Raw genomic sequence first — 21,722 nt, 5'->3', positions numbered from 1 at the left:
TAAAAAAAAATATAGAATTGTACTTGGGGAAAAGGATAACCACTCACATTTTTCAAGACTCAACAGATGCATCAATAGCCACAGAAAAAGAATTATTCTCCTATGACCAGTGATGCAACTGTTGCAGCAGAAAAAAAAATAGCAGACTTTTCTAATTTTTATTTTTTTTCTTAACAGACTAAAACAAGATAGTATGATTTATTTTTTTTATAACTACTAACTTTACATTTGCCCACACAGGGTAAACGTGATAAATGAATTAATCTATTTTTGGATTCTATCTATGAAGAACTCTCTTCTTCATATAAAGTTCTTTGTAAAGGGTAGTGACCAGGTCACTACCTATAAGTTCTCCTAAGACCTTAAATTTTAGATAAAGAATTTTTATATGCTGTATATTTTTTTAATCAATTTTAAACATATTTTACTAAATTAAATTGATTATATTGGTATATATTTTTTAAATATTTATAAAAGTTTGAAAATGTTGTTTTTTTATAAAGTTTTTAACTTTAATTTAGCTGCATAATCCATCAAATAGCATTTAGGTTAACTACAAAAATATGAAAGTTCAATATGAAGTTAGATTGTGTTAGAAGATGACTAATGAGTACACATTTTCATGAAACCAAACATTTTGAAACTTCTTGTAAACATCCTTATAACATCTTGTATAACTGAATATTTTGAATGTTTTTAGATTTTAGACAGTAAAATGGTACAATTTGGATTATTAAAATTATACAGTAATTATAATACCTCAAGAATAGTAACTGCAGTTGTAAAAATGCAATTAAGATACTTACACTAGAACCAGAAACAACAGTATCTAATTCAGTTGCTATAGCAACACATGTAACAGGTTTATCATGACCATAAAATGTTTGTATTGGCCTTGGTGGTGCTGAACCAAGCTGACTAATATCCCACACAACACATGTACAATCCAGGGAACCACTTGCTAGGTACCATCCGCACTGATCTAATGCAAGACATGTCACCAGATCTACCAAAACAAATAATTAACAAATAAAACAAAAACAAATAAAAACAACAAATAAAACAAATGAGATGATCATCAAAAAAACATTATGTGTATAGAATGTAGGGCAAAATTATGTTTTAAAATACTTGTATAGAATTTCTGCTAATTGTAGGGAATAATTATTAAAAACAACATATTGATTTTTTATACACCTGCTATACACCGTTACTTCTAAAAGATAAAAAAATTAATTCTGCAACAAGCAAGTACAGATTTTTAGTTTTTGTATTAGCATTCAGTAAAACTGGTGTATTTCTGGATGTTTCTAATATTTAATTATGTCCAACAAAAGCTACTTATATACAAGGGTTGGCTGAAATGTAATACACAGTTGTTCACAACTCACAAATAATATAGTCAAATGAAAGTTTTCTATTTAGCCTCCGGAAACCGAAAGGTTTTACTTCAGAGGGTGATATGTATGAATGTAAATGAAGTATACTCTTGAACAGTTTCAGGTCGACCATTCCTGAGATGTGTGGTTAATTGAAGCCCAACCACCAAAGAACACTGGTATCCATGATCTAGTATTCGTATAAAAGTTACTGCCTTTACAAAGATTTGAACCTTAGAACTTTACAATTCAAAATCAGTTAATTTGCGATGACAAGTTCACCACTAGTTCAACCGATGGGTTAGTCAAATGAAATTAATGTGGCATAAAAGTACATTTGAGTTGCAAAAAAAGAACAACATTAATTTGCATGGCATTTGCTATATACAGATTTATGGTAGGCCAGTTGTGCAATGTCCTACTCGTTCGTTTGATATGTCTATCCTGGGTGCAATGCAACAGCCATTTTGAATCAATTTATCCACCTCCTTTTGGTGCTTCTCATCAGTCATAGAAACTGGTTGGCCACTATGAGATTCATCATCACTATTCACTTTCCTATCTTCTGAGGTTCAAAATTTTATTCCTCATCTACTTACAGTAATTTGATCAAGAGTTTCATAATCATAAACGACTTTTAAACTGTGATGAATGCTAGTAGCACTCACTTTTTTCTGTTGATTCAGTCACTACATGTTGTTCTAGACAAACGTGTTGACAAAAGTAGATGTGCTTGATTCCATAACAATATCCACTGACCGAAAATGAGAGGACATGGGTCAATGAGTTTTGGAATGTTAGTTGAGGAATGAAATTAAAAGAGGGCAGTATTTGTTACTTTTTGCGATATTTTGCTCTCCTGTGACATTCCAGTGCATATTACTTTCAGCTGCTCCATGTATAAATAAGTTTTGCCAAATCTTGGGAGTTTCAAAAATAAAAAAGTTGCTGAATATATAACTATAAGATTTTGAAAGCACAGTTATGTTATTATTCTAGAATTAAAAGGTAATGTAAGTTAATTATGTGTGGTTACAATTATGTAATATGAAGAAATAGTTAATGTAAATAACTCCAGTACTTTCAAGAGTGAAAGAATTCAAAATAATAGTTAATTAAGAAGTTCTGATTAATAAAATTGATTCTAATATAATTGAATAAAATCGACTAATTAATTGAATTTTTTCTTTTTTGTCACAACTAATTTTTCCCGCCAATGTAATTTTAATATAATTTCCCAACATAATTTCATTGTTAAATCAATCACTGTTCTTTTTTCCCAGTAAGAAATAAAAAAAAAGAATTATTTAGATAAAAGATGTGCATTTTTATTTCCTTTTTTACAGTTACAATTATTTAATGACCAGCAGAGATTTTTTACAAGGGTAATACTTGTAAATTAAAACACAAACAGGTGTTTGCTACAAGGCTATGTTCACATTGGGAGAAGTTGTAGGGTAGGCATTAAGTTAAGCGACAATTTTTTACGGAAAGAAAATTATACAAAAAAATCCCTTTCGGTATGCTGGAAGGTGGAGGTAGATTTCATTGGTGCTGAGTGGAGGATAAAAAAGATTTCCTCCTTAAAGTTAAGAAAGATTTCAAATTTACTCAATATGACAATGGTTGCATGTGAAAAACGTTTCACATGTTTAACATATGACAAGCCCCATTTTCTTACAATTCCAGCAAGATTTTGGTCATCCCTTGCTGTAAGGGTTGGTCATATAAAAGATTGTGACAGACAAAAGTTTTAGGTAATGTTTAGAGGACTAACGACCATTTTAAACCAATTCAATATTATACCAAATTATTATGCCTAATTACCAATATTATACCTAATAATACCAAATATTATACCAATTACCAAACCAATATTACACCTAATTACAGGAAGTGTTACTTTTTTGTCTTCAAAACCCCATTTTTTCCATCTTCTGGGCCAATGGTTGGTGATATCAAAAAACTTTACTTAGATAAGTTTTAGGCTCTTATCCAAAGAACAGTAGGAACTTTAAATGAATTCTATAATTTACTTAATAAGAAAGTTATAGCAATATTTTGTTTTTTCGAAAATGCCCCCACATTTCTACCCCCTTGGTCCGATTTTTCCCATTAACAAACTCGATCAAGATCTTGGGTCGTTATATTTTATGTATCCAGTTGAAAGTTATTGGCACAAAATAATGGCAGTTATCCACAAGAAAGTGAAATGTATATACAAATTTTTGAACTGACTGTAGTTTTGGGATCTGGGGGACATGAAACGCAAAGATATGTCAAAATTTTCTGGAAATCAAATCATGTTACCCATTACAATAAGTAGCTTCCTTATGAAATCTACTTAAAAATTTGCAAGATTCATGCAAATAAATCACTTGAAACACTTTTGTGGATGAAACATTTTTTATGCAGAAACTAAATAGTTATGTCAGTCATAATTCTAAGGCCTACTTAATTTATTTAAAAAATTCTTTTAAAAAATCAAAATTTAAACAGAAATTTACTAGAATTAATAAAGAGAAACTGCTTTTGAAAATTAACTTTCTGAAGTTTATTCTCATTGACATTAAGGAAAAAGAATGACAATAAATTACTTTAGAAATAGTAAAGTATATACTTTAGAAATTTTGTGGTGTATGTCTTTAGGTCCAGGGCAAGACTATAGAAAGCCCTTTTCCTAATGAACTTTAATGATTTTGCAACACACAGATTAATAGAGGCAGTAGTAATCTGGAATAAAGGTGTGTAAAGTGGAGAGAATAGTCTGTGTGATTCCTTCTATTAAAGCAATAGAGCACGATATATTGAAAAAAGTTAAATTCATTTGTGATGGAATTTTGAGTTTGCTGTTTACTAAAGAAAAAATGGCTTTATAAGATTGATTAGGTTGTTGCCAAGATAATCAATCATTGACAAGCAATGAGTTCAACCAGGAGGTTAAACAGGGCTAAACTCTTAAAGCATAATAAAAATGCTGAAACCTTGTTTATGCACTTGCAACCTACTGGCTTATTGTCTGCCTGGTCCTTGTAAGGTATTTTTCAAATAAATGAGCTGAATCTATTTGCTTAGCTCAAAATATCAATTGCTAAGATAAAACATAATTTTCATGAACATAAATTGCGTTAATGTTGATTGCAACATATACAGAATGGTACCATTTTCTATAGGGCTTTATGTAAGAGTAGAATTTTTTTTTCAGAAAACATTATCAACGCATGTAAATAAATATACTTAAAGTTTTAACCTCTTTCAACCATTCATATGTTATGTAATAAATATAAAAATTTACTTAAACTACATCATGTTAACCTAACGTAACAATAAAGGAAAAGGGTAAGATAAATTTTAACACCCATAAAACTCTTCCTTTCTTTTTCCTTTGATTATGAATATTAACATCTTCATACGTGTACAAATATAAATTTATCTTTTTGTCCATAATTTACAGTTTCAAGGATAAAATAACATTCACAATACAGATAGATAATAGATACTTGGTAACACTGCAGGCATCAATCATCTACTGCAAGCCAAGCATTCTTTTATAGTAATTTTTTCTTGATTTCAGTTTCTTAGTTTTTTTAATCTTTTGTATTGATATGCATCAATGCAATACTTCTATAAAACAAAGGATTATTAAAAAAAATTTCTTCTTTATTTTAATATAAAAGTTTTATAACAATATTTTACATTAGCAAGTTAGTTATATCGTATGTAAAATATTTTTTTAAAAACAAAATGAAAATTCAGTTAATTTAGGATGAAAAATAAGTATACCATTCCACATTTTTTACAGGCAAAGTTATTATTAAAAAAATAAAATAGATGTAAACAAAGAGAGAAATATTAAAGTTAATATGTTAATTCCAATCAGATGAATTTTTACAGATTTCTTCTGATACATAGGTGCTACTTAAGCGTAATTAATCTTACCACTTTATATTAGTTGGTTTAATAAGTCAGTTTCTATTAATTACTGATGTTAAACAATGCTGGTTAGTGTTTCATTGGTCTAGATAATACTGCTGAAATTATCATCTAATTGTTCAAACAATCCATGCCTAACAAAGAACTAATAATAGACTAATGCAATATCCTTATTACATTCATAAGGATATATGAGGTGTTTTTAAAGTAAAGCCCATTTTGGATTTGCCACCTCCATATGAGGTACAGCTATTAAATAATGAGACTAACGCTGTAAAATATTTTATTTTAAATTTATACATATTTAGTTATTATCCGTTTCAATATATACCCCTCCTCTATCCCTACAATGCTGCATGCAAATTTTCCATTGCTTGAAACAGTGCTGAAAGTCTTCTTGTGTGAGCTCTTTTATGAGGCATGCCATTTTTTCTTTCACAGCTTCAATGGTCTGAAATCTTGTTTATTTTAATGCAGATTTGATCTTGGGGAACAGATAAAAGTCACATGGTGCCAGGTCAGGTGAATAAGGCGGATGGTCTAAAAATGGGATGTTATACTTGGCTAGAAATGTCTTGACAAACAATGCAGTGTGAGGCGGAGCATTGTCCTGATGAACAACTCATGACTTGTTCTTTCACAATTCGGGTCATTTTTTTCTTATTTTTTCATGGTGTTGAGCACTGATGTACCTGCTCAATGTAGTAATGTTGATTAATAGTCTGACCTTCAGGTACCCAGTGAAGGTACACAATCCCATGAATATAGAAAAAAACAATCATCATCACTTTGAATTTTGATCATCATCTTCAACGTCTTCTCAACTATCTTGGAAACACTTAAACCACTCAAAAACGTGATAAACATTCATTGCCATATACTTTTTTTAATAAAAGATAAGTTTAAATAGCAGTTTTTCCAAGTTTCATATAAAATTTCATGACAATTCTTTGCTCTAATAAAACACTTATAATTTTTTTGGTAAAACAAAAAAAACAAATGTTATCCAAATGAAGGCCACAACAAGACTAATATGTCTACAGAAACTGGAATGGCAACAATTGAAAGAGAAAGCTTCATGCTACACAGCTGTCAGTCATATGAATTTGGCGCATGCACAGTTCTTCTGTAACAGCATTAGTCTCGTTATTTAATAGCCATACTTCATATGCAGTGTATAAAAGATGGTGCTTGCATAGTTCAGTTAATTCAATCCATAGTCAGCCATTAGCAACAATAATTTAATTATTTTGTTGTTAGCTGTTTTTATTCAGCCATTTATAATGAGTGCTGCAATTCGTGATCCACCATGCTTGAAACATGGGAAGTAATCCAATCTTTGCAAAAAAAAACAATTTTCAGACAAATTTGTGACATTTACAAGTTGAATATTTTGAGTTACAGGTATGAATATCATCAGCTAAGTAATGCAGTGATGCTGTTCATTTTGAGAAGGGCGAATGCAATTTATGATGAAGAATGTAGCAGCTGGTGATCAGTGATAACAGATGATTTGATTGAAAAAGTTTACAAAAACAATTTATGAAAACTAGCACTTCATTGTGCTACAGTTGTCTTTGATGTTTCACAATTTTTGATTTATGAAATTTTGAATGAAAAATTGGGCTATAAATAACGTGTGCCAGAAAGGTGCTGAAGATGTTAACTGCCACACACAAGAAAAAACATCTTGCTGCAGCTCATGAATTTTTGCAGTATTATGAAAATGAAGGGATTAATTGTTTGATCCCATTGTTATTGGAGATAATGCCTGTATTTCTTACTTGAACATCAAAACAAAAGCAGTCAATGCAAAGGCAAAATTCATATTTCCTAGACCAACAAATTCAAATAAGAATGTTTGGCAAAGAAGCTTATGGCCATTGTTTTCTGGGACAAAAAGGGTGTCCTGCTTCTTGAATTTAATGATAGTGGAACTACTGTAAAAGTGATACTTATTACAAAATGTAAAAAAAAATTTAGAAGAGTTATAAAAAACAAATGATTTGCAATGTTTTGTCGCGGGATTTTGCTTTTGCATCACAATGCCCTGCTACATATGGCAAATTAGATAGTGAGCCAATTGGAAAAATTCTGCTGGAAAATATTCAATCATCTACCTTAAGCCAGACTTAATTCCCAGTAATTATTTTCTTTTTCTTCATCTTAAACAATGGCCTATATTACAAAGGGTTGACACTGATGACAAACTAAAAATAAAACTGGCATTAATGTGAGTCACTGGCAGCAGAATATTTTGAAAGGAAACTGAAAAAGCTAGTGAAACAATATAAAAATGTGTTGAAGTTGAAACCCACTACGTAGAACAGTTATAAATAAATATAGTTTTTATGTATAATTAATAAAGTTTGTTTATATTTTTTAATTTTTGTTTATTTCAAAACAAAACTACTTCAAAAGCACGCCTCATATAACTGTTTATCTCAATCACACAAAACTACAATAAATATTTTACACAGATAAAGATAAGTAAGGAGTTAAAAAAGCAATAAGTTTTATTAAATGGTACCATGAATATGAATTTAAAAATAATGAATAATGCTTTACCAAAATGTCTAACAACAGAATGGACTACTTTGTTACGTGTGAGACTGAACACTCGTATACTAGCATCCCAATGTCCAGCAGTAAGAAGCAGTTTACCATCATGTGAGAGTGCAAACAACTTGCTATGTAATCCAACACTAGGATGAAAAGAACCACCAACATTTCGCCTCGTTCTATAATAAAACAATTAAAAAAGAATTGAACGTAAACAAAGATAGTCGGTTAATCAAATTGTATAAGAGTAAATGGATTTTATGCAAAAGATACATTGAGTACAATCTAATCAAAAAATATATCCATTTCATTCAGTAAAGTTATTTATGAAAAACTTATAAAGTAGAAATTGAAAAGAACTCAAAGAAAAATATATACAAATGATTACTCTTAACTAGATGTTTAAAAAACTTCTAATTTTAACATAAACACATTTATAGTCCATATTTATTTGCACAAAATTTATACAGTATATTTGTACATGTTTGCAGTTATCATTGTTTCCCACTTAAAATCATGTACAATTTTTTAAATAATCTCTCTCAGATAATTTTAATTAATACAATGAAATTTAGAAATTTGTTAGAATAAACATTTTAAAATTTTAAATAAAAAATTTAAAAAAAAACATTTTCACATGCGGCAGTAACTTTGATTTAATGATCAACTAACTTTTTCCAATTTTTCTAAATTGTAAAAGTAGAAAGGCAAATATCTAAAAAAAAAAACCAAAAAAAACACTTACTTAGCATTGGATAATGTGGGATCAATATCAAATGTAAAACCACGATTAGAGTGTTTATCATGTGGTAGCCATGAATGTACCCCAACAGCAGCACTCTTAGATACTGTAACCAAGCAGTCTGGTAAACTAGACTGCAAAAATCCTCGTGGTGGTGATCGTGGCGTACTTACAAAAACAACTGGATCTTTCTCATTTAAGACCTGTACAATAATAAAATATACTTTCAATTATTGTACTTCCAAGAAAAATAATTTCTTTCTATACATATTTATATACTTCAGTAAATAAACATATACAAACAATAATTCAAATTATTAACAGGGTGGCGTATGAAATAATCCAACATTTGGTTTTGTTAAAAAATATTTATTTGAATCTTAATAAAGAAAAGTATAATACAACATGTTTTCTATATACCTGGAGATTATGTTCTGCTTATCACATGTTCAATATGACCACCATCACATCTAGCAACTTCTTCAACATGAACTTCTATGTTATTAATAACTCGATGGCACATATCCTCGGTTATCTCATTGCACGCTTCAATAATCATCACTCTCAGTTCCATCACTGTACAAAGATGCTTAGGAAAAATCTTTGCCTTTAGAAATCCCCAAAGGAAATAAGCAAACGGATTCAAATCAGGACTATTCAGGGACCAGATCTGTCCACGCAAAACTTTTAAGAAATCAGCTTGAAATGTCATTTGCGTTAAAAGTTTCATGCAGAAAGTCTAGAACAACATTAGCTGTGTATGGTCTGGCTCCATCTTGAATGAACCACTCATTTTCTAATTGAAACTCTTTTGCAAGAAGCTGAGGAACAATATCATTATGTAGCATGTTTAAATAACATTCACTGTTTGTGAACAGTGAACAGACTATAGTCTGTTCAAAAAAGAATGGCCTGTTACCCCAAGACTTGAGATAGCGGCCCATGCCGTAATTCTTGGAATGTGATGCACCTTTTCATGAAGCATGTGTGGATTTTTGGGAGCCCAAAAACATACATTTTGTCTATTAACAACCCACCTAGGTGAAAATGACTCATCTGAAAACCAAACATTGTTCAATAATAAGTTTTAGTTCACAGCCAGTTCAGTGAATGCCATTCTTTGATGTTTGTGGTCAATCATTAATTTACGCAACATTGTTATTTTGTACGGATACAAATGCAAATTAGTTTTTAAAATTCGCTGCAGACCGCCTAGAAATCCCAAGTTGTGCTGCTGCTTTTATTGTTGATTTGCCCAAGCTCCTCAGCAACTCTGACAACTTTGACATTCTGTGGAGAATGAACATTGGCAGGCCGTTTGTGGTTACCCTCAAATACTGAATCATCACTATTAAATTTTTCGTAAAATCTACGTATTGTTTTAAATGAGGGTAACTACAGAGTTTGAAAATATGCACAAAACCGTCTTTGTGTAAGCACCACACTTTTTGTTTCATTAAAAAGCAACACAGTCTTTATGCGCTGTTCAACAGTCAGTATTACTTTGTCAGCCATCTTAGAACAATACACAAACAGCACACTTGGAAAGAGAAGAAACTAATATTCGTGAACTGCTGTCACTTCTGCCAACATAAAACACATTAATAAACAATTGTTGCCAAAAATAATGTTGGATCATTTCATGCACCACTCTGTAGTTTCCAATTCCCAGAGAAACATAAACTTTTATGAAGCTGTGAAAAAAGATTAATAAGTAACATAATAATAAAATCATTAATTTTAATTAAATTAAAAGATAAGTTAAAATTAGACCAAATCATATACTTTAATACTTATAATTCTTATTAAAGAAGCTATCTGAACAGTTGCATACAAGTGCAAATAAATCATGCAAATATTTTAGTAATACAATGAATAGAAAAATTTTACTGTAATGTTTTTATTGATAGAAGAAAAGGAATATGTAACACGTAAATATTTTGACATAATTATTTATAAAATACTATTTTTTTCATAAATAATTTTTTGTAATTATTAAAATAAATATTTAAACTACTATATTAGTAGCTAAATTAACCTGTAATATTGCTTAAAGTTGCATAAAGCCTAAGAGTGAGTGAAGCGCTCATGAACCATTAACAGTGCTGTTAATTTGGTGTAGCTAACAGTGCCAGCTAATGGTATGCCAGGCACTGAGAGGGGTAATATAGGCACATATTAAAAAAATTAACATTTAATTATTTAAATATTTATCTAAAATTAAATAAACTATTTTAACAGTTTACAAATTCATTTCTTATATTGTGTTCAGTTTACAGAGCTTCTTTAATTATTAATTATTATTATTATGCTTTTACGGCCAACATGGGACCACTTAAGTCAATTTTAGTTGGATCTTTTCTGAGAAAAGCGTGTTATTTTACTCTTTCGAGCTGCCCAGTATTTCTTCATCCGTTCAGATCTTGCTTTCTTTTCTTCATCCGTAAACACCCTCTTCGTTGTATTTTGTCGTTTGTCTGTCTTTTGTTTAAATCTAATGCTTTTATCTTTTAGCTTTGTAATTTTTCCAGTTTTATTCTGTAGGTCAGTCAGGGAAATTCCCAATTCTTTCATATTTTCTCTAATTTCTTTGATCCATCCTACTTCTAGCTTTTGGAACCAGAGCTTTTCAATGATATTTCTTGACAGTCTTGTTTGCGGTGTCCTTATGAGATGACCGAAGAAAGAGATTCTTTTTTTCCGCATAGTATCAGTAACAGGCTCTATTTCTCGATACACCACCTCATTTGGCACAATCCACCATTGGCCTTCTTTTTGGTGTTTTTTATTGATACACGTTCTGACAATTCTCCTCTCTATTTTCAGAATTTTTCAATTCGGTTTTTCTGAGTGATTTTGAAAAGGGTCTCGCTTCCGTAGGTGACTTCTGGCTGTACTACAGTTTTATAATGTTTAAGTTTTGTTTTAGCAGAAAGGCATTTTTTGTTATATGTTGACCAAGTTAATTTTTGGGATTTAATCATTTTATTTGTCCTGTTTTGCCATGTCACTTTTTCATTTAAATTATAAGTTATTATTTCCCCTAGATATTTAAATTGTTTTACTATTTTAATTTTCTGATTGTTTACCGTAATGTGCTCTATTACCAGAGGATCTATGGCTATTAGTTCAGTTTTTTCGAAAGCGATATGAAGCCCTATCTTTTGTGCTAGGTTTTGAAGGCTCATGATTTGTGTTTTGGCTTCTTGAATATTATTTGCTAAAAGAGCGAGGTCATCTGCAAATCCTAGGCAATTTAGTCTGATGGAGTTTTTCTTAGTACCCATTTTTATATTTTTGGGATTTATTTCATACTATTTTCTCATGACAAATTCGAGGGCGGAGTTAAAAAGGAGTGGTGAGAGGCCGTCTCCTTGCCTCAATCCAGTTTTTATGTAGAAGGGTTGAGAGAGTTCACCTCTGAATTTCACTCTGGACTGGGTATTGGTTAAAGTTAATTTTATCATGTTTACGAGTTTAGGGTGAAGGCCCAGGTTTCTCAGAATATTCAGCATGGATGGTCGGTGTATACAATCATAGGCCCTTTTAAAGTCGACGAAGGTGATTATTAGTTGTTTTTTCCGTCTTTTATATAAGTCCATCATAAGTTTTAGGGATATTATTTGCTCCGGGCAACCTCTCCATGGCCTAAATCCCCCTTGGTATTCCCCAAGTTCCAGTTCAAGTTGGTCTTTGCATCAGTTGTATATGATTCTCGACAGGATTTTGTATGTGCAATCCAGGAGAGATATGCCTCTGTAGTTTTCAGGATTAGTTTTATCCCCTTTTTTATGTAATGGATGGATGAGGGCTGTGGTCCAGTGTTCTGGAAGTTTTTCTTCGTTCCATATTTTCACGAGGCATAGATGTAGGGAAGTTTTGACTGAATAAACTGATGAGTGTTTCCAGAGTTCTGCGAAAAGCTGGTCTTCTCCGCTTGCTTTGTAGTTTTTTATTTCATTTAAGGCTGCGAGAACTTCTTGAATTGTTGGCGGGTTGATATTTACTGGTGAAGTTTTAACTGGAGTTTCAGTGTCAATCTCAAAAAGCTCTGGGGGGTCGTCACAGTTGAGGAGTCTATTGAAGGTTTCTGCCAAAATTTCAGCATTTTCTTTATTGGTGTGGGCCATATTTCCTTTTTTTCCTCTCAGCATAAGAGTGGGTGGTTCATATCTTTGAAGAGCCTGACCAAAAATTTTATAATAGTCTCGGAAATTAGTTTTCTTGGAACTTTCTTCTATTTGCTGAATCAAGTTTTTTTGGGCTTGTCGTTTGGTTCCTCTTATAATTTTCTGAGTTATTTTCCTTTGTTTGGTGAATTCATGGTTAGATTCTTCAGTTTTCTGGGTTTGGTGGTTGATCCAAGCCCGGTGTCGGTCTTTGACTGCTTTGTCACATTCTTCATTCCAGCATTGGTGTTTTTTTCTTGGGTTTATAGGGGCTAGTTCTTCAGCTATTTCTTTCAGTTGGGATGTCAGTTCTTTTAAATTATTAGTTAATTTGATTTTTTTTGTTGTTTCTTCAAAGATGGCATTGTTTATTAATTTATGTGGATCATAAGCTCTTTTGTTTTTAGGTTGGGATTTTTTCTTTTTATGCGGGGTGAATTTTATTTTAACTTTAATTAAGTAATGGTCCGATCCAGTATCTGTTCCTCTCAAGACTTTTACATTATAAATCTCCTTGTGATAATTCCGGTCCATGCAAACATGATCCAGTTGCCATTCTCCTTTTTTCCAATCTGGGTGTTTCCAAGTCTTCAATTTGTTTGGTTTTCTCATAAAATAGGTGGATTTTGAGATCATATTATGGTTTCTGCAAAATTCGACAAGTCTTTGGCCGTTCTTGTTAGTTTTCTTTTGGGCAGGCCATTTTCCGATAATATCACGATATCTTCGTTCTTTACCAAGTTGGGCATTAAAGTCCCCTATTAAAATCTTCGTGTGGGTCTTATTTATGTTGTTTGCAGTTTGGTCAAGAAGTTCCCAGAATTTATCCATCTCTTCTCTATCTTTTTTAAGATTGTTTTTGTCATTGGTGGGAGCATGGACATTTATTATGGTGTAGAATTTATTGGCTGATTTTAGGGTTAAGGTTGAAATCCTGGGGGAGTAAGACTTAAATTCTACGACTGAGTCAATTATTTTAAGATTGATTGCAAATCCTGTTCCAAACTGTGGGCAATTCTTCATCACACGTTTCCCGGGGATTCCTTTGTAAATTCTGTAACCCTGAGATTCAAACGGCTCTCGATCGGTGTTTCTCATTTCTTGAAGTCCTGCGATTAGGATATTTTGTTTGTCCATTATGTCTGTTAGACTTTTTAGTTTGCCGGGTTGAGTTAGAGAATTAATGCTGTGAGTGGCAATGTAGTTTATTTGCTTGTGTCTTATCCTCAATTTTGAAGTTGTGTTGTTTTTGGGTGTTTCCAAACGCTCCGATTCATTGTTATCTTTTAAGCAGCTGCCCACCGGATCCGAGTGCAGCCTTCTCTGGTATTTACCAGACGGTGGATTTTTTCTTAAAAGACCTTCCATATTTGACTTTCAAAGGCAAGTCAGCCTTGGGTGGGAATAAATTCCCGAGTTACAACTCTGGATGTGATCCAGAGAGGTGATTCCGATTTAGTTCGCCAGTAGAAATCTCCACGTTTCTAACTGGTTATCCAGACGAACCAACGTGGAGGCGCAAACCAATTTTTTTAATTGAGATTTTAAGTATGGAGAAAGTTTAAATCGGTTCCGGAATCATTTCGTCCTAATTATTAATTATATATATTTATTAATTATAAGTATTTTTACAAATAAATCACTTCTTTTTATTTAAATTATTTAACAGAAACTTCATAAGTATTGTTGTTTGTGGAGTTTGTTGTATATTAAAATTAACATTAAACTGAAAACTGGTACTGAGTTGATGAACTGATGACAACAAAGCCTAAATTACTCAGTTTTCTACAGATATTTTCTTTAAATTTTAGTACTTCATACAAAAAGTATAACCTATTTAAATCTATATGTCAATGTACTCAAAATCTCTTTGGAACATGATATAAGCTCCAAAGATTACTGCATCTTTTTTCTCAAGTGTATATATTATTTTAAATCATTACTATATATTTTCATTATAAAAATGATTTTATAATGCAGAATTTTACTATTTTATGAATTTTTTAAATACAAAGTTTTTAACCATTTGTAGATACAAATAAAAATCTGGAATTAAGTTAAAGAAACCCCACATTTGTTTCAGCCACAGTAAAATCTGAAATTTTTAGACAAAATAGATTGTTTTCAAACTGTAAAGTACATACAACTTACTTCGATTGGAAATGTAGTCAATTTATCAAGGAAATGTGTTATATCTGGTTTCCTACAATCAGATTTTAGCAGTCTTGCAGTAGCTTCAGCATGTGACAACCTGGGCGGATGTGGTTCCTTAAGGAGTTGGCTAGGGGTTTGTCCAAAATAATTAATCATACCTTCAACAGCTTCTCTCTCAACAGAATTTGTTATTGCATCTAAATCTACTGCACCTTCATAACTGAAAAAAAAGAATTATAAAACAAAATAGTTTATTTACTTTTTTCATCATTACATTGCCTTCCATCTATCTGTAGCCAAATTATAAATTGTCGGCTTATCGGAACAAGACCAGGTTGATTACTTCACAGGCAGTACCATTTTTTCATTTTAGAGGTAACCATGTTAATTTGGTAAAAAAAACATTCTATCTCTTTTAAAAATACATTTCTTTGTGTTGAGAATAGATTAAGAGGTTTGGCTTTAATTAATATAAAACTAAGACCCAAGTTGGGCTTTTGTAGTTATCAATTAGAAGAGACCTAGGGTAAACTCTGAAGTATTCCCCCCAAACTACACAAGCACCAAGTAATTAAGAACCCTTAATCCCTGTTTCTTAAGCACAAACATAGCAGGTATCTATGTCTACATTCCCTATATCTAGCAGGCATCAAAACCATAGGACATTATTGATTGGGATGACAGAATCTACCTAGGACTATAGAATATTAAGGAGAGAGGGATAAAGTGTTAAAGAAAAGGGGATAATGATAATAATCCACCTTTTCCCTTTAAGGAAAAGGGAGTGATCTAAGACTGTCCCTGTTCCTCTACAGAGAGAACTCAAAATGAGACAAACAATCATATCCACTTTAAAGTTCCCTCAAAGCAGTTGGCATTCATCCAGACCATAGTTTCTCAGGAAATTAGGTGTCTTTACCCAGAATAGGAGCAGTGCATTACTATTTACTGACCAGTTCAAATAAATGTAGCAACTAATTACTTTTCTTTTAGATACTAAAAAGCAACCTGAAAACAAGCTTCACCAAAGAAAATTCTTAACCACTGCTTGAATTTTTTTGCAGTTTGTTGCTCTATTCTATTTTTGTCCCAAAAATTTCAATTGTAATGCAAATAAAGGAATGACATAAAATGGGCATCAGTTTAAGCTGTTTTTCTGGGAATTATGACATTCACTATAAAGCTAGTTCCTGTAATGATGGTTTCACTTACAAGTCTGAATATTATTGGCAATACAGTGGTTTTGGCAAGCTGATATGCAACAGAACATTCAATTCAGTGATTCAGTAAAGAAAATTATCTCTTGGCTAGGAATCCTGACGTGGGACAGCAGATGTTTTAGGAGATTATTAAGTAATTTTCAGGAGTGACTTTGATCTTATACCAAGTCATCTATAACTAATTGGTTTTAGTATCTGATAAAGAGAATCATTTCTGGATAATATAAGCAACACATAATTTATTCCAATGATTTTCTAATGAGAAAATTCAATTGTTAAAAAAATAAAATAATAATTAAGTAAACGTTCTTATCTATTTAAAATATTATACACATTATCATGCAATAATTAACAATAGCTAAGTGTTCATTTTACCTGCAATAATAAAAAACATTTAAGGCCTCTATAGCTTTTGGTCCCTTTTGTTTATAACCAAAAATCAAATCGATCCACTCATGTAGGTGGGAAGACACATATTCTGATTCCTGTAGGAATTGAAATAAAATTGTTTTAATACTTATAACAAAACAAATAAAAATGAAAATAATTTAACATAATGTACAAACAATAATGATTATTTATTCTATTTTTTTCAAAATAATGCCACTTGCTAACAATTTATTTAGTAATTAGTTTATTTACATTACAGCAGAGTTATATCTCATTATTAATATAACTTTTGTTTTTATGAGGAAAGTTTTAGCTTTAAATATCAATATTAGTTAGCTTGTAGAAAAAATTTCTTTGAAGAAAGAAGGACCATTATTCATTGTTTCTTGTATACACAAGCAGCAATATATTCACAAAGGAGCTATTCTGCATTCACAAAATATTTTCATACCTTTTTATTATGACCAAGCGTGTTATTTATACAGCACATGGTACAAAATAGCTTCAGATAATTCCTGGAATTGTTTACCAGTGACAAAGAAAATAAATAGTTTGAAATAGTTACCATGACAAGGAAATTATTTTAAAGTTATTAGCATTCATGATGTCACCATATTGCTGTCGACATCATTCTTGTTTACTCTCCAATAACAGTATATGTGTTTGTTTAACATGGGTATGATATAGTTACAGTTAAAAATGTACATCACTAAACAACAAACAAATTTGTAATGTCACTATCAGAAACTATTGCATGAAAAAGAGTAATGAAGGAAATGTCTGAGAAGTTAGAGCATCTGAGAGAAGTTACCGTATTCTACATAAGACTTGAAAACCCATTGCATTTGTCTACAGACTGTTCTAAAAGTGTTGTTAGATAATCTTTTTTTAATTTTTAAATTAAGAAATAGAATGTTATACTGATTTAAACTATGTAAACTATGTATTACGTTTGGGAAAATGTTATAAAAGATATAAATAACAAAACAAAAAATCAAAATACACAAATCAAAACATAAAGCATATACATTCAATAAACTTCAAAGCGTAATGCATGTAATATTCTACAAGTAAACAATGTAGGAGTTATAAAGAGACTTCCAATAAGGATCAAATTTTGAAAGTGCTATGGATCAGAATATCAATTTCTCAGAAAATAAATTTCATATGATATAACTAAAAAAATAAGTAATAAAAAATTAAATAAATGACAAATATAGATTGCCACTATATAAGGAGGAAATGCAAGCAGATGGAACATTTGACAAATAGAAAACAATAATTATTATGTTCTGTAGTAATCCACTGCATGCACATTGATCCATGTTAGTTAATTAGTACAATGTAATTTCTCTGAAATATCCAACAGTTGGTGCAAAATCCTGGAAATAGTCCTGGATTTGGTACCAGTTGATTATAGTTTCCACAACTGAAACCAAGTATAAATTAGGTAGGATGCTGATATGATGAAAAAGTTGAAGGAGATTTTTAAAGAGGAGTTCCAGAAATGTTTCCAAAATCTATATGATGGTGGCAAAAATGTGTAGCTGTTGATGGTACCGAGTGGAGCAGAGGAAACGCATGTTTTTTAAACTGCTAGTACTCAGCAGCGAGTGGAGGTATTGACCTTCGGCGACCTCTGGCGGGCAGCTCAGACTACGCAGTTTTAGTCAACACTATGGAGTGTAGAATATCATGTGTTTGGTGTCGAGCAGTTTTTTAGAAACAATGATTCTGTGGTCATGGTTCAAAGTCTTTTCCGTCAAAATTTTAATGCCGAACATCGAGGTGCAGTTTCCGATCGAAACACCACACTCTTATAGGTTGAGGCATTTAGAGGTACTGGATCTGTGATGAAGAAAAAACCACCTGGCCTTCCCCATTCAGTCCGAACTGTGGAAAATGTAGACAGAGTGAGAAGGGCAATTTTTGCTAGTCTGAAATGATTCGCTAGACGACAGGCTGTGGCGCTGGGTATGTCATGTCATTCACTTCATCGCATCTTATACAGAGATCTCAAATTTCAGCCATACAAAATAATGAACATCCAGCAGCTAACTGAAAGGAATTTTATGCAATGCAAAGAATTTTATGGCACCATTCTTACGAAAGATGCAAACACCCTAATAATGGTGAGTGATGAAGCCCATTTCCATCTGGATGGCTACATTAATGTACAGAACTGTCAGTAATGGGTGTCAAAGAACCCATGTGAACTACATTAAAAACCTCTCCACAGCTCAAAAGTAACAGTGTGGTGCGGTGTCTCCAAGATAAGGATTGCTGATCCTTACTTTTTTGAAGAGGGGGGAACCGCAGTTACAGTGATATCAGTGTGCTACATCAACATCTTAAACAACTTCTTGCGTCCAGAACTGGAAAGGCATTGGGTGAACATGAGAGAAATGAGGTTCCAACAGGATGGTGCCACAGCTCACAAGGTGAAAGCATTGAATGAAATGGTTTGACAACTGTTGCCTGGACATGTCATTTTACAATTAGGTGATGTTTCTTGGGCCCCTACACTCTCCTGATCTATCGATTTGTGAGGCTAACTGAAATCAAGAGTGTGTGTGAAACAAGCCACACACAATCGAAAACCTGAAAATTTCCATTTGTTAAGAAATTGAAGCTGTGTTGAATGAAATGTTGGAGAAAGTCGTGCAGAGCTTTAAGGAGAGGCTCCGAATTTGAATCCAATAAGGACGTCATCTTACTGACACTATTCTCCAAATACCTAATTAAGGTATGTCAATCTTAAAGTTGCAATAAAAATATTATTATTATTTAATATAAAACGTTTTTTTCTATAATTAAAACAACCAAAGTTATTCAATAGTGAAAAACATGTGTTTCCTCTGCTCCACCCTTTACTTTAAAGAAACGTAATTAAAATTTATTAATATTCGTAACTTTTTTTTTAATAAGATTATTCCTAAAATTTCTTCAAGCTACCTCATACATATATGGGAAAATAATAAAAATTAATTTATTTTATAATCTTACACATGTTTTGCACTCAGTTTAAAATGATTAAATAAGGTTTTAAAATAATGTAGTATTAATATACATCAGATACAACAACTTTAAGATAAATTATGATTACATACTAATGCTTTTCGATGTTTATAGATGAAGTCTTCAGGGCTGGAAGCCCAAGGAGGAAGAATAACATCGTTGACTCGTTCTTTAGTGCCTTGAAGTAAACCAAGGTCAAACCTAAAACCAACAAGAAACAATCATAAGTTACAGTAAGTTATAAAAAATAATTTAAACATAATATAAACCACATAATAACAAAAAATAATGTTCTCAGTAACTGTTTTTCTTTTCCCAAATAAACAAACACAGTATATAGTTATAAAAAAGAATGGGTATATTAATAATTTTATTACTCTGCACTATCTGTATAATCTTTCTGATATCTGTGATGGCCATAATCATCCAAAGTTCAAAAAGCTCTAGTTAAGGGTTTGTTCTATCTAACAGTAATGATGGCCACTATTCAATCAGTCTGTGCAGAAGGAAAGTGAAGATGTCACCTAAAATGATTAACATCACAAGCATTTTAGTGCATTTGACATAATCCTGATGTACAATGGTATAGTCAGTTAAAAGAATTAGAAAAATACACCACTTCATTTCTCACTTTCACTCAAAACTCTGCCTGCTGTTATTGATAATAATGGTGTCATTCTCAGGAGTGAGGTGTGTCTCATATCAGACCATTTACAAACACTGCGGTTTTTTTTTGCTAACAATTAATTTTCAATTTTTGGGTTGGCTTTACCAATTAAACTACATTAGAGACTTTCCATTAGAACTCATTTCATATTTTCTTGATGACTTAAATTAAAAAACACATACTTTCATAAACATTTATGCTGTATTATAACGTTTCAAGGATCTGAATGAATATTTAATTTTGTAAAATTTTCTACTTTTATTTGCCAGTGAATTCCTTCACTTTTGGAAATTTCACACATCATGACTAATTTTTTTAAACATCTGTTTACATTCTTTAAATATACCAACTTTACAAAATTTTTATCAAAAATAGTAGTGCTGCTTACTTTAAATATGCAAGAAATTATTACTAAAAGACAGTTAAATAACATATATAGCAGGGTCCCAACAATGGAACTAATTAAAAAACATTGCTATTCAGAGTGGTGAAAAATACGGATTACTGGGAGGCTGCAGACTAAAATCCAAAAATCAAGAATAACAGTGATGAAGTAAGTCTTCTTGTTGTACTAATATCATAGTAACTACTGTTTGCTAATTTCAAGGTATTGAATGATTGTACATTTTTTATTAACAATGAATAAAATAAAATACCACTGAAACTAGATATACTTTAAAATAACCTCAAAAAAAAAATTAGAAAACTAGACTTTAAATGATTTTCTGTGTTTTTGTTTATAATAATTAGTAATAATTAGATATTAATCAAAAAATATAAACTTCTGCAATAATCAACTGATTATTTTTATAACTTCAGTAATCATCAGTTGATCAGTTTTTAAAAAAACAAAAAAAAACACAGTAATCAACTGATATTGGTGTTGTAACAATAGTAATAGTCACTGAAGATGGTTTGAAAATGACTAAAAACACTTCAAAGAGAGTTTTTAAAAATGTTTTGCTATAAAATTTGATTAATTTGTCTATTACAAAAGTTTATATTATCAAATTTTAAATGACTTTTTAAAGAAAATCATACTGAAATTTATTACTTTTGATAAATGCTGAAATTATTTTTATTTAAGAAAGCTGACAACGCAGTTTTATGTCTTTCCCATCACACAGCTAAAGTTGTTGGAAAATCTTACAACTGTGGGTTGTTTCTGATGCACAGCTTACACACACAACTTAATTTAAAATATTTATAATTTTATTTAAGTATATTTTTTTGTTTATTTAATTCAGTGATTCTAACTAAAGTGCGCATGCATACCGTATTTAATTTACTTTCATTTATTTAATTCTACCACTCACCTGTGATATCACAACATAGCAGACAACTACAACAGTATTTTTTGAAGTGGGGATGCGATTTCACAACAAATTTTTTTTGCAAATATTGTTTTTTAATCGTTAATAAATGCGCCTAAGGAAAATATGGCCTTAATTAGGCAAACCTCAGATACTGAGGGTGATCTTGTTCTAC

General features: G+C 31.2%; 1 protein-coding gene across 1 annotated transcript in view; it reads right to left on the bottom strand.

Annotated features, from left to right (window-relative positions):
* Positions 1-21,722, bottom strand: part of LOC142328345 (neurobeachin-like protein 1) — a 67,147-nt gene that overhangs the window by 10,472 nt on the left and 34,953 nt on the right. The window contains exons 11-16 of the mRNA XM_075372052.1: positions 19,660-19,768; positions 16,535-16,644; positions 14,937-15,159; positions 8,620-8,819; positions 7,881-8,053; positions 807-1,006 (exon numbers count right to left, since the gene is read on the bottom strand). Coding sequence (XP_075228167.1) covers positions 807-1,006; positions 7,881-8,053; positions 8,620-8,819; positions 14,937-15,159; positions 16,535-16,644; positions 19,660-19,768 — 1,015 coding nt within the window. The remainder of the gene's footprint in view (positions 1-806; positions 1,007-7,880; positions 8,054-8,619; positions 8,820-14,936; positions 15,160-16,534; positions 16,645-19,659; positions 19,769-21,722) is intronic.

The sequence above is a fragment of the Lycorma delicatula genome, chromosome 7, assembly GCF_047948215.1.
Source record: "Lycorma delicatula isolate Av1 chromosome 7, ASM4794821v1, whole genome shotgun sequence".
NCBI classification, from domain to species: domain Eukaryota; kingdom Metazoa; phylum Arthropoda; class Insecta; order Hemiptera; family Fulgoridae; genus Lycorma; species Lycorma delicatula.
This window is presented reverse-complemented; position numbering and strand designations above follow the sequence as displayed.